At 43.9% G+C, this 14544-nt stretch overlaps 1 protein-coding gene across 1 annotated transcript in view; it reads left to right on the top strand.

Annotated features, from left to right (window-relative positions):
* Positions 1-5714: 5714 nt before the first annotated feature.
* Positions 5715-14544, top strand: part of B4galnt2 (beta-1,4-N-acetyl-galactosaminyltransferase 2) — a 37663-nt gene continuing 28833 nt past the window's right edge. The window contains exon 1 of the mRNA XM_048789458.1: positions 5715-5846. Coding sequence (XP_048645415.1) covers positions 5833-5846 — 14 coding nt within the window. The 5' untranslated portion in view covers positions 5715-5832. The remainder of the gene's footprint in view (positions 5847-14544) is intronic.

Raw genomic sequence — 14544 nt, 5'->3', positions numbered from 1 at the left:
AGAAGAAGAAGAAGAAGAAGAAGAAGAAGAAGAAGAAGAAGAAGAAGAAGAAGAAGAAGAAGAAAAAGAACATTACAGTCTTCACCAAATTACAGCAGCAGCAGTAGCTCATGGTACAACCCTACTCCAGCACCTGTGATTTTCAGGTGCTCCAGCACTTTGCATAGGGCTGATAATATGCTTTGTCTTTCCTTCTGTGTCCACCTAAAGCATGTTTATTTCAGAGTTTGCTTCCCAGTTTGAATAACTTAACATTTAGTTCTTTCAGTTATCACAAGTGAACCCTCCTCCCAGCTAAAATGTGAGATCGTGAAAGGATCTTGGTTTTCATTATTTTTATCCTCAATTACTGTAATGATTCATTTTATACAGAATATCTAAAAAGAAAAAAACTTTTGTCTAACAGAAGCGTAAATATATACAGGAAAAAAGTAAAATTATCTTTTTGGTTATTGATAAACATGAAAATGTATTAGTATTATCTCACAAAAATATTTCTGAATGTTAGTAATTATAATGTATTGGCATGAGAAATGGTACATTTCATAGTAAGACAGAAAAGTTTAGGACAAATAAGTTGCTTCAAGCACAAGCTACACTCAAGTTTCTTTTATTTAAGATAACAAATAAGGTCAATATTCCTTAAAATCATGGAAATATAGTGATTACCAACATCAAACAAAATACATGAAATTATTAGAATCATAATTAGGAAATGTGCCTCCATTCTACCTAAAAGAACTTTGGTTTTCATAATCACTAAGAAAAATACAAACCCAATGAAAGAAGATGTTTTAAATATTGTAACATTTACATGTGCAATTACCCCCTTACACAAGTAGAACTTATAATCAGAATAATTTTAGGAGAGGAAAAGTTTGAGGACTCACAAATTCAGAGATCTCAATCCATAGACCAGCAGGCTCCATTCCTCAGGGCTCAAGGGGAGGCAGAACATCATGGAGGAAGAGTGTAGCAGAGGAAGCTCACATAATGATCAGGAAGCAAAGAGAGAGACGCCACTCTCCATATATAAAATATATACCCCATAGCCACGTCTCCAATGAACCACTTCCTCCAGCCACACCCCACCTGACTCCAGTTACCACTCAGTTAATTCCATCAGGTATTAATTAACTGAGTAGCTGAATTAATTACATTGTCTCACATGTGAGCTTTTGGGGGACACTTCACATCCAAACCATAACACCTCTTTTATTTTTGTCAATTAACACTTGCTTTCCTCTCTCTTTTTTGCTAAATTAGGCTAGAGAATTTTCCCAATTTTATTGATCTTTTCAAAGAACTGAAAGACCCCCCCCAACCCAGCTGTTCCCCCCAACCCAGCTGCTTATAGCTTTAGCTTAGTAGCGCCAGATAAAACAAGGCTTGAAAAATAGTTTGTCAAAGGAGGCCAGAGGGGCAACAGAGTCAGCAAGTTCAGTGGTTGGGCTTGCTCAAGGTCGTTACAGAAACAGGATGTGCAGAGGCAGACACCTGGTCAATGAGGTACAAAAACAGGATGTGCAAAGGCAGACATCTGGTCAATGAGGGAACGAAAAATATAGGAAGGGAACAGAAACTGGTCAAGTCAACAACCTTATCTGATTTCCGAGAACAGAAGGAACTATAACCCCCACCTCATTTAAATCCTCCAATAGGGATCCTGTAACTATGCATCTCGCTTCTGTATCCACGCTTCTGCTTGTAAGCTCTATATAAACCCCTCAGGATAAGCCAGAGGCGCGCGAGTCTCATAGAGCTTGTCGCCCCGGGTACCTGTGCACTCGAATAAACCTCTTGCTGTTTGCATCCGAACTTAGTGGTCTCGCTGGTCCTTTGGGTACGGGTCTCTTCAGACGGAAGGCACTCTTAGAGGGTCTTTCAGTCTCTATAGGAAAAAGAAATTTGAATCTCAATCACCTGCCTTGGGAGGAAGTTATGAGCGAGGAACTGTGAACAAAACTAAAAAAAAATATATACATCATAAAATCAGATGTTGGGGCTGGGGTTGTGGCTCAGCAGTAGAGCGTTTACCTAGCCCGTACGAGGTGCTGGGTTTAATCCTCAGCATCACATAAAAATAAATAAATAAAATAAACGTATTTAATTTTTTTTTTTCTGGAGAGTATTGTGACCAGGCTGTGACGCAAAAGAAAATGATTTGCTTTCAGGTAACTGGGAGTACCTGAATACCTTCCAACTACAACTAAAAATAAAAATTAAAAAAGTTAATCTTCTAAAAAAAATCAAATGCTATTTGTACCGCACATCCATAGCTTAATCATTATCCTTGAGCAAGTGACATTGCTTCCTTTTCTTAAGGATTATCACAAGTCAGGGCATTTTGTCCTTCAGTCCTCTGAAGAACATACCCTTGATGAAAAACATCACCTTGTTTTTTCTTTCAACATACATTATTGAGCATCAGCAAGGACTGGATTTGGGGAAGAAGAAGGGTTAAAGACTATGTGTTAAGAAAACAACCCCATCACACCTGGCAGTTATTCATTCAGTCAATCAATAAATGGTGCCCACTCTGAGTCAGATCTGTGCAAGTCTCTTGGAGTTGAACATTGACTCAGAAACGCCCCACTCTGGACTGAGGATATAGCTCAGTAGAGTGCTTGCCTCCCATGCACAAGGCACTGGGCTCAATCCCCAGCACCACAAAAAAACAAAAACAAAAATAAAACAAACAAACAAAACTCTTTGGTGGTATGGCAAAAATCATTTGACTTCCCTTTTCCGCCCAAACACTTTTCTTGGTAGAAAGTGCTATCTTAACTGGACTGGAATGCAAAGCTAGTTTATTTGATCTTCCAAGAACACCTGTCAGAAAACTCAGTCACAACACCAGGATCTGCTAGATGGATCTGAGTACCATGCAGGCCCCTCGAAGTTTCTCCCACAGGAACAAGAAGACAGGCGCCCAGCTGTGAAAGACAAGGTGTTTGACCTTACTAGGCATGGTGGCTCATGCCTGTAGCTTCAGCTACTCAGGCAGCTGAGGCAGGAGGATCCCAGGAGTTTGAGACCAGTCTGGGCAACTTAGTGGGGCAACATTTCTTAAAAAATAAAAAACTGAAAAAAAAAAAAGAAAGAAAAAAGAAAAAAAGAAAAGAACAGAGTTTGCCCTTTAACCTAGCAAGATCAATGTTAGAGGCAGGTGTTCTGGGCCCTGGGAGTAGCTGAAATTACCCAGGCAATTTTCCAATTACTTAAGAATTTGTCAGTTTGCCAAGGTGAGAGCCAGAAATGCCCACAGCCTTGCAGAAGTGGAAGTCTTGTTATGGTGATACATTACTACCAGCTATAGCGATAAGGAAGCCACTGAGAGAGGCTACCTGTGGGCTGATCCCAGAGAGTGACTAACGGGATGTGCACAGACATGGCAGGTTTGGGGCTCCAAGTGGTCTTGAAGCCCCTCTAGTCCTCAGAGCAGCAGCAGTAGATACTGCCTGGCTCTGGGAGGGCAACTGGCTCTGTCATGGAGAACAGATGCAGAGTCCCTGTTCAGGCAGAAAAAGAACAACCTCACTTGACCTTCACTTTCTCTTCTTTTCTATTCTTCCCTGGAGCAGGAAGAGACTTTGAGGTAGAAGTTTAGAGTTGAATTAACCCCTTCCCCACTTCCAAGTCACAAGAAGAGGTGATAGGGCAAAGAGCTTTTCTGTTTTGACAGTGCTGAGCCAACACTGGTTGCCCTTTACTGGCCAACACTGGTCCCTTCACTGGCCACAAAAATCCAAATGAATCTTACAATCTCTCACAGGTTGGGTCTTCCCTGGCAGCATTATTAGGTGTGTTGAATAACAAATAATGTTAGGGAAAGCCTTTGTAAGCAAGGAGGTCTTGCACGAACATTCTTTATTTAATGCACATGGTCAGTACAACATTTTGCTGATTGCTCTTGTCAAAGAGAGAATAACATTCCTCTTTCAGTCCAGAGCCTCGAAATTACTTATCTGCAACTAGGACTTCCAACTCCCTTCTAGCTGGATATCTTGTCTGCTGGCTAAAGAGAAATTCCCAAGGGATTCTGGAACTCACTGGCACCAAGGTTTAGATCATTCTGGGAATTTTTCTATTGCACTCATTCCAGACTTGGTTAACTTATTGATTGCCATTTTTATCTTTTAGTTACACTACCTTGTATTTTATGTTTCATCTTACATCCTTTTTGGGACACTGGCAAGGTATAATTAAATATACACATGGGAGCATGGCAATGTTGCATACCATCATTGTATCTACTTGAAAAACAATCCTGTTTTCCACTTAGCTGAGTCAGAGTAAAATACAGAACAGTCACAGTAGAGATGGCTTTTGGAACACCCAACACTGAGCTGGCTTATGAAAAGGGTCCTGAAAATGCTCATTTATTTTTAATACATTTTATTTGTTTTAATTAGTTATACATGACAGTATAATGCATTTTAATACATCATACATAAGTGGAGTATAACTTCTCATTCATCTTGTTGTACACGATGTAGAGTTACACGGACATGTAATCATATCTACACCTAGGGTAATAATGTCTGATTCGTTCTACTATCATTCCTACCCCATTCCCCTCCCCTCCCTTCACTCACCTCTGTCTAGTCCAAAATACCTCTATTCTTCACCCCTGCACCCCCGCTTATTGTAAATGAGAAAATGCTAATTTCATCTAAGATTCATCACTCACTCTTGCAGGCATATAGGCATTATGTGGCTGCACAGGTCCCTTTTAGAAGGATTCCAACGCACTTCAGTTTTCCACTCCGAGTGTCTTTTGCCCAGATAGCTTCCGGGGAGTGTAGGGCGAAGAGGGTGGAGGTAGGGCAAAGGACGAATTTGGGCTGTGGGCGAGGCTGAGAGATGGGTGGGCCACGGACCCAGCCTAGCCAGTAAGGACAGGTAGGCGCCGCAGGGCAGGGAAACTAGGAGTGTGTGCCGGAATTGTTTCTTTGTAAAGTGGAAAGGGAAACCCATTGACCCGTAGATAACGAAGCCTCTGGTAGATACGGGGTCAGGCAGAGTAGTCACCTGAGAAGTGAGGAAGCTGTATAGAAGCGGGCGTTAACCGCTGGGTGCGACTGGCTCCCGAAGCCTGGGGCAAACGCCTAGAAGCAACAAAAGAAGGAAGGTGACTTGTGGGAAGTGGGGACCGGACCGTGCTGCCTACCCAGTCTCACCCTGTTCCTCTCGATCCTGAGGTTTGGGAAATACTTGGAAAACACGCGGTCCCCAGCAGAGAGTCCCCGAACTTTCCACTCAGACCACTAAGCAGAGCGAAGGCGTCTTGTTTTCTTAGCCCTGGGTCCGAGGGACAGAAAGGGCTCGGCTTGCGGGCTTCAGGGTCACCCAGATTCGGTTTAATCCCACTTACTATCCGGTTATCCCACGTAGCCTTAATTCCCTCAAATGAAAAATGGGGCTAACATCTGTCCTCACCGGTTAGGGCTGTTGTAATGAATAACTGACAAGTGGACAAAGTTTTTAGGGCCCTGTCCACTACTGTCTAGTAAATAGCAGAAACAAGGTCAGCGATTATCGTCATTACCTTATGGAGTTCTGTCGGGCGTGGGCCAGTGACGGCTCTTTGCACCGGGAAGTCCAGCAGAACCAATCCAAACAAGCACAAAGATGTTTCCACGAGCCAGGGAACAACCTGGGCGCACAGGAAGATCCAGGACCTGGGCGTGCACCGCCCCAAGCTCCGGCGGCTTCCGACACCTGCCAGGCCTCCGGAGAACCTGCTTGAGTCTGTACCAGCCCTGGGCGGTCGGTGGAGTAGCTGCCTAGCCCCACGATCTCGGCCATCGGAGAGCGGCGTGATTCGGGATGACTTTAAGCAAGTGAGTGTCCCCGAAGCAGAGAAAAGTGGGTGCACTGCGTCGGAAGGAGCAGACTTGGGCGCAGCAGGCGCCGGGCAGTCAGCGGGGAATTGGTGTTAAGTCCAACGCGTCTCGCGGGTAGGTGGCAGCCTCAGTAACAGGGGACCGCGCGTTTGGAAGCGGTTGCAGTCCAGGTTGGGTCCCCAACGCGGCGCCCGCAGGAACGAATAGGGAACTGATTTTTCCGTGAGAAAATTCGATATGGAGGTAACCTCTCATGGCCAGGAACGCATTGTGGAGGAATTAGAGCATGGCATTCTGCCTTGGAGGCACTGGCTACCCGGCTCGCAGCCTGGAACCCACAAGCGTTGACCTGGGCTGGGACTTCTTTCCGGTGCCGAGGACCAAGTGGCGATCAGAGGGATACAGTCCCTGGGCGCGCGGGCTCTGGGCAGTCCAGGAGCTGGTTTTGTCCCTTCTGCAGCTTTTGAAAGCATTTTGCTCAGAACCTGGGATTTTGAAAAATTGGTTTTCAGATCCAGGCGCACATCCACAAGACAGATTGAGAGTCTGCTCTGTAGCTGGAGCGCTAACACGTCTTTAAGAATTAGCATAATAATTAACGCAGAAAACTAGTCTTGGAAGTGTAAATTAGTTTTATAGACTGTGAAGAAGTCGTTTGCGGGTTTTTGTTTTTCCCCAAAGCATACTTTCTTTATATTTCTCAAAACTTTAGAACAATCATTAAACACGGACAAGGAAGTCATCTTGTGAAAATGCAAAAAAACGCGTTCGTGAGGTGACATTTTACAAACATTAGAAAGAAGCACACGTTGAACACAGGATGTGGGGAATGAGGGAAGGAAGGCAGCGGTTGCATTTACTCATGTTCCTGGCTAACTTTCATTCTAACATTCCCCCAACATTTACCACGTCCCATTCCTAAATTGGTGACTGAGGAGGAAGCTGGCACTCAATGCCCCAGGCTCCAAACTCAAACTGATGCCAACGAATCAGTTTATGAACAGTTGGAATCAGGCACAAAAATCTGCAGGGGGATGGCACAAAAGGGCCTCTTTACCACTACATCCCCAGCTTATTTATTTATTTTAAAGCTTTGGGACAGGGTCTCCCTAAGTTGCTAAGGCTAGCCTCAAACTTGTGATCCTCCTGCCTCAGCCTCCTGACTCGCTGGGATTACAAGCATGTGCAACAGAGATAGACTCCTTTCGTTGTTAGACAATTAACAATTAAAAATAAATTACAATACTGGGCCCATGGATAAGACCTGTACTTCCAGTGGCTCTGGAGGCTGAGGCAGGAGGACTGGGAGTTCTAAGCCAGCCTCAGCATTTTAGTGAGGCCCTAAGCAATGCACTGAAAGCTATCTCTAAATAAAATATATATTTTTTTTAAAAAAGTTGGGGGATGTGGCTCAATGGTTAAACACCGTGAGTTCAATCCTTGGTACCAAAAAACAAAAACAAAATCAAACCAAACCATGAAGTGCAGTGACACTTTCTCATGTTATCTGAAGGTTTCCAGGATGCTCTGGTTCTATAAATCTAATGAAAGAGATTTAGCAATTTACCTCTTAACCATGTAGGTGTGTCTTCTCTTTAGAATTAGGAGAGGACATCAAAAGGATTAGAAATGGAAACAAATGAAGAGGAAGTCAAAATAACTTTGCCAAGGACAACTCCCAAATGATTGTTCATTGTTACTGGAAAGTGCCACCGAAAAGGAAGCTTTGTGCCTTTTATTGTCTAATTTTAAAAATGGCATATACTATGTGCATGTTGGTAACAAAGGCTAAGGGCCACACAAAGGTGTGAATCCCTGGAGGCAGAGCTCTTTGGGAGCCTCCTTGGAGGCTGCCCCCCCTCACCTCAACTATCTTGGTAGCCTTCTGATACCTTCACAGGTTATGTGTGTATGTGTGTGTGCACGTGCACACTTGTGCATGTTCTAGCTTTTCTAGTTGTCATCAGTGAGGACATTGGTCTGCATTGCCTGGTTTACTGTGACTGGAAGCAGAAGGTCCCCTTAACTCCTAAGGCTCTCAGATTGTAACAGTGCTCCACTCGGTGCTGTGAATATAGTCCTTGCTGCTCTGCCACTGTGACTTGTTTTAAAATAGACATGCTTCTTTCTCCTCCTCTCTCCCTCCTTCTCCCTAATCTCTCCCCTTCCCTAATCTCAGGGGAAACTGGATTACCTTTCTTCCCCAACCCAGGCAGAGTTATTTGTCCCTGAGTACACATTCACCATAGGAATTAGGTAATCCAGACTTTGGGGGTGATACCACAAGATCTCAGAAATGACTATCTCCCAAATTAACAAGTGAATGACAACTCCAACAGAGAATGCTTGTGGAATGTAGCCTTTGAGTCACCTCTTAAAAAACCCCTGTTCCTGCTGATAGGCAGAATTACAGCCTCTGGGACAGGAGTCCCCTGTGTTTCTCCTTTGCTAGCAAAGCAATAAACCTTCTCTTTCCTTTTTCTCAAAACCATGGCCTCATTATTGGATTGGCTCTGGGAACAAGGACCAAGCTTCCAGAAACAAATTTGGTATCCCAGGTGAGAACCGAGAGCAGCCTCCACTCCAGCTGTCTTGGGCAGGCCTGTCTCTCCAAGGAACCCCACTTCCATGCTGAGCGTGCTGGTGAACTTGTTGAGAGTCAACTGCAAGAGTTAGGAGATGGGTGAGTTTGCCTCAGGTGGAACCAGAGGAGCTGTTCCTGTGAGCAAAGGAGGGACTGGGGGACCATCCCAGCAGCTGCCAAAGCTCCTTTTGCCTTGGGGAATGCCTGCCTTCTCTCCCTAAACAGTACAGTTTTCTCCCTCATGGTCCACTTTGAGAAAAAGGAAACTAAACTCAAGAAAGTCACACCCTTGGCCATTTGATGTGTCCTGATGTACACGCCAAGACCCCTGATTCCACACATCTGGTCCCTCTTTCTGGGAACATTTGTGTATGTTCACACATCTACACGTCCACTAGAGTAGGAGAACCCACACCAGTAGGTAGTACTTCTTTCTGGTCTGTTCTAGGTTCTCATGTGTTTGTTGGTCTTGAGCTTGGGAATTCTATGATGGTCTATGTTTTTGTTTTATTTGTATCTGTTACTACCCCTTTTAAAACATGGCTAATACTGCATTGATCCTATAGGTAGACTTGGAAAAGATCTTGGCTGCTCAATTTAAAAGTTCCCATCTGTCCGGCCATGGTTTTGGGGGTTCCTCTCTGGTTGTCTCTCTCAGTGTTTCTCTTTTGTACAATCTTGAAATTGGAGTTGCTCAGAGGTAAGGTGAGTTGAAGAAAGGGCCAGCTAAAGGTACAAGCCTGTCTAAGACAATATTTTACTGTAAGGATCTGGCTTTTGAATAGCTTTCTGGATTATTTTACAATGTTGCAGTTGGAGTTGGTCTATCAAAAGTAAAGCAAGTAGCGGGGTAGCGGTGGTGCATGCCTGTAATCACAGTGGCTTGAAAGGCTGAGACAGGAGGATTGTGAGTTGTGAGATCCTGTCTCTAAATAAAATACAAAATAGGGCTGGGGATGTGGCTCAGTGGTTGGGTGCCCCTGAGTTCAATCCCCAGTACAAAAAAAAAAAAAAAGTAAAGTAAATAGAAGAAATTTGTATCTGCAGGTCTGTTTTAAAGTTTCCTATCTGTCAGCCCTGGTTTGGACAATCCTCTCTCATCTGAGTAATTTTTTATTTTTTTTTCAGCTGTTACTGTCTCTTTAAGACATGGGTCATGCTACATTGATTTTTAAAAAATATTTTGTTTTACTTGTAGTTGGACACAATACCTTTAATTTATTTTTATGTGGTGCTGAGGATTGAATTCAGTGCCCCACATATGCTAGGTGAGTGCTCTACCGCTGAGCCACAACCCCAACCCGTGCATTGATTTACCAGTAGTCTCTTGAGCAGAGGGATCTTGGCTGAATGGGCCACCTAAAGGCATAAGCCAGTCTAGAGAGAGACGGTTTGCTGTAACACAGTCTGGCCTTTAAATGGTTTTTCTGGATCACATTGCACAATCTTGACATTGAAGTTGGTGTGTCGGGTCAAGTATATGGAAGAGAGTCTGTATGTACAGGTATTTATGCAGTTGCGTGATAAGGGGTCTGATGTCAGGAGCTAAGCTGAAGGTGCCCAATGACACTACCTATGGTGTGCAAGGATAGCAGGACACCAGAAGAAAGGGTTACAGAGATTTAAATCTCTTCAACCCAGTGCTGGTGCTCCCAGCACCGATTCTCAGCCTGGTCCCAGGCAGCCGCAGATCAACTCACTGTGGTCCAGGACATCAGCCCTAAACTGGAAAAAAAAAAAAAAAAAATCCTAGAAAAGTTTCCTGGGATGTAGAAAATGGCTAAATGGTGTCACTGTCAGGGGCAGGAGGTGCCTGGCAGGTGGCAGGGGGCTTGGTGCAGCCATTGGCTGGGGCACACCGCTACAGTGTGGGTGTGTTTCTGATTGGCTGTTCCTCACCATCCTGCCTTGTGTGGCACAGTATGGGCAGTGCCCAGCCTTCTTTCTTACCTGAATGTGGTGGGCAGGTGAGGGTGAACTTTTGGTGCAACAGGAAAAATAACACATATGCAAAAACCCTCCCCACAGAGCTTCACCAGTGGGTCCTGATGTCAAGGCTTTTCTGTCTCGTGGCCTCTGGGCTGTGCCGAGCCCTGTCTCCCAGGATGCAGAGTGGGGCATGTTCAGGGCAACCCTGCCTAGGCCTCCCTGGTTTGCCCAGGCCTGGCTTGGCTCAGCTCTGCCCAGCCCTACTTGAATGTAACCCTCAGCATCCACAGAGGTGATGTGGGTCAGTGGTACTCACAGTATGGGTTCAAAGATCATATGCCCCATGTACAAAAATGTATGGTTTTCCTTGCAGTACTTGAAATGTCACCACTGTTCTCGGACATATGAGAAAACACCCCACCCTGGTCTCTCTCATCGCCCCTTGGCTTCCCTTCTGCATGTCATGTGTTAGTATTTATTGCTTTATGCCGACTGGAACCCAGAGCCAAGGCAGACTGGTACGCGGGAGGCCTCACCCTGCTTGCTGGTTCATCCTGGCACCCACAGTAGTGGCTGCATGTGCTGTGAGCAGATGCTGTCCTCCTTGAGGTGGTGCTCAGGCCTGTGTCTTGTTAAGGTTAATGTGAGTCTGCCTCTCACCTTGTGTCCTGTGCATTGAGGGAAGTCAATTTTTGGAATTACTGGAAAAAAAAAAAAAGAACCTGGCCTTTGCCCTGCCTTCCAGGCCCTCTTGCCTGTGGAAGGTCAAGGCTGCTGGCCACAAATGATGTGGCAGAGGGTTTCAGCACTGTTAGTTTATGACCTGGGGAAAGGAGCAGTCTCCCCTCTTAAGATGTGACAGGATACCCCATTTGACCAAGGGATATCCATCACTGGGGCAAAACAGTTCTTGCTGTTAATAGTATCCCATCAAACTTAATTCCTGGGGAGATTGGCAGAATAAATAAGTGCACCCAGAAAAGGAAAAGACAAAAACTAAGGCCAATCTGTGTTTTGTAGGCAGCCTCTGCATGTCAATGTACCTATATAAGAAAAAGGCAAAGGAGCCTTTGTGTACAATTGAGAGTGGGGAACTCACTTAAGTTGATGGCATCATGATACTGGTAAGGCAGACAGGTCAGCCTCAAAAATATCTTGTGCTCCATCCCCAACCCCTTGAAAGCCATCAGGGAGAAAAAAAAAAAAGATTAAGGCATGGTTTTTGTAAGTGCCAGATTGTCTGATCCCTCTCCTGTGATGAAATTTGTTGTGGAAATTACATGCACAGATAACATTCATAAGGATTGTTTCAGGCTATAAATTATAGAAAGAGTCTGAAACTAAAAAAGATAGAAGAAAGTTATAGGTATGGAAATATTTTAGTATGGGAAGTTAGAAGGTAAAAGACATGTTTCTAGATGAGAAAGTATTTCATCTGGTAATATTGTGCTAAAGTCCAAGACGAAAGATAGAACAAAACTAAGGATGTAAAGAAGTTATGATTGTGGGAGACCAACCTTACACGTGACCCGGGCTAGGTGCTGAGGCCTTCAGTCGCAGAAATGTGGCAGAGCTTTCCCCACCCTTCTTTTTTTTTTTTTTAAAGAGAGAGAGAGAGAATTTTTAATATTTATTTTTTAGTTATTGGCGGACACAACATCTTTGTATGTGGTGCTGAGGATCGAACCCGGGCCGCACACATGCCAGGCAAGCGCGCTACCGCTTGAGCCACATCCCCAGCCCATGTGGCGCTGAGAATCGAACCCAGTGCCTTACACATGCTAAGCAAACACTCTACCACTGAGCCAAACCCCAGCCCTGAAGTTGTGAATGTTTAAGTTGCAGAATTGTAAGACATAGAAGCATCTTGCCACTTTTTCCACAAAAAGAAAGTGAAAAGCTCTCTTAGTTTTTGTTTGATTCATGTTTTAGATGTAATGTTGTAGTGTGCTATCTGTCAAGAGCCCCGCCTTACCTGAGATAAGACTATGCCTCCCACCTTACTCCATGTTAGAATGGCTCCAAAATAGGCTAGACTTGAGCTCATTTAGAGTTGTATTCAAAAGAACAAATTTTGTTATAAAGATTACTGAGATCTCAGAATACAAAGGGCATATAATATATAATGAAGTAAAGTTTAAGATTATAAAAATCATTTTTCTTGGTTCATAGTTATTACACAAGTATTTTTTTTCTCTGTTAATTTCATTTTATATTGTTAAGGCAAGATTGCAATATGTCACCAAGTCGATCTTAAAGCAGGAGACAGAAACTGTATTCACCAGTGTGTGGTCTGGACCTACCAGCTGGTGGTTCAAGGGGTAGGCTGCAAGTCTACACCCTTCGACCCCTTCTCGGGGTTTGAGTATACCTTTTATAGTTCAAAACCACATTTATTATAAGTGGCTGTTATTGTGATTCAAAACCATAAACAAACATCATGAGATCTAAAATCATAAGCAGAAAAGGGGCCAAAATGTCCCTAATTGAGTACAAGTTAAAGAATGGTTACTGGGCTGGGGATGTGGCTTAAGTGGTAGCGCGCTCGCCTAGCATGAGTGGGGAACTGGGTTCGATTCTCAGCACCATATAAATGTGAAATAAAGATACTGTGTCCACCTAAAACCTAAAGAAATAAATATTAAAAAAAAAGAATGGTTACCAACATCTAGACAATCAATCTCTGACAGGGTACGTAGTCCAAGAAAAATGGGAAACAGAGAGAACACTTTTACATTGTATAAGAATTGCCATTTTGTGTTGTCAAACATGCTATGCTAAGCAACTGATGATGGGTACAGAGGCAGGGCTTTCCCATGGGAGAAGCATTTCTTATGTGGCATGGAGTCTCAGCAAAATGGAGTCTGTTGGTCATTGCCCATAATAGTATTTTCCTTGTACATTTTAGAACTGTTGCCTACTTCTTCTCCCAGCCCCCGATGCCCAAGACAGAGACCTATGACTCATGGTCAACTCCTCCAACTCCAGAGACTCTGCCCCCACCTGAAACCCTCCCTGACCCCTTGCATGAGATTCTGGTGTGTAGTGTGGTCTTTGGACTTTGTGTGGACTCTACAAGTGTCCTTTCAATGGGTAACTGTAAAATCATAGATATTGAAGTCATAACCTGTTACTCCCACTTTAAGAATGGTGAAACTAACCTGCTGGGTGTTTAAAACCAAACACTTGGAGACCAAAGTCAAGGAAGTAAAAGGACTGAGGAAAATGCAGCCAACATTTTGGGCCTTGCCCTTACTTTGGCCCTAAGCCAGAATTCAGAAAATGAAGGAACCCCTCTTTGGGCCCTGCAACTCTCATGAGTCACCCAATCTGCTGATCTGGAGGACCCTAGAGGAAAAAAATAGAAAAACAATTGAAAAGATATCTTCCCCCACAAAAAAGGAAGGGACCATGGAAGCCAACCAGTGCACATTCTGCAAAGAAGACGGTCATTGGAGATGGAAGTGTCATTGATGCTTCCAAGAGAAGTCACGTATGGTTAACAAGACACTGACTCATCCTGGAAGATGGCACCACTGGTTAAAGGAGCCAAGAGACTTCTCACACATTCCCAAGAGTAATCTCTGAGGAATCTCACTGACTCTTTTTTTTTTAATATTTATTTTTTAGTTGTAGTTGGATATAGTAACTTTATTTTATTTATTTATTTTTTATGTGGACCTGAGGATCAAACCCAGGGCCTCATGCGTGCTAGGTGAGCATTCTACTGCTGAGTCACAACCCCAGCCCTCAGCTGACTCTTAAGGGTAGATAGGAACAAGGTCAGTTTTGACCAACCTGGTCTTAAACACCTGACAGGAGAGTACAGGCTGAGCACAGTCCTACATGGACATTTCAAAGGAAAAACAATGTTTTGTTTTTTTTTTAATGTAACTTAAGAGGTACACTTGTGTCAGTCCTACCAAAAGTAAGTGGTAATGACTATCTCCCAAATTAACAAGTGAATTACAACTCCAACTGAGAACAAGTAGAATGTAGCCTTTGAATCATCTCTTTAAAATCCCCCTATTCCGGGCTGGGGATGTGGCTCAAGCGGTAGCGCGCTCGCCTGGCATGCGTGCGGCCCGGGTTCGATCCTCAGCACCACATACAAACAAAGATATTGTGTCCGCCGAGAACTAAAATAAATAAATATCGAGAACTAAAATAAATAAATATTTT

The sequence above is a fragment of the Marmota marmota genome, unplaced genomic scaffold (assembly GCF_001458135.2).
Source record: "Marmota marmota marmota unplaced genomic scaffold, marMar, whole genome shotgun sequence".
In the NCBI taxonomy this organism is placed as follows: Eukaryota; Metazoa; Chordata; class Mammalia; order Rodentia; family Sciuridae; genus Marmota; species Marmota marmota.
Note: the sequence above shows the minus strand (reverse complement) of the source record. Positions and strands in the feature narration are given on the sequence as shown.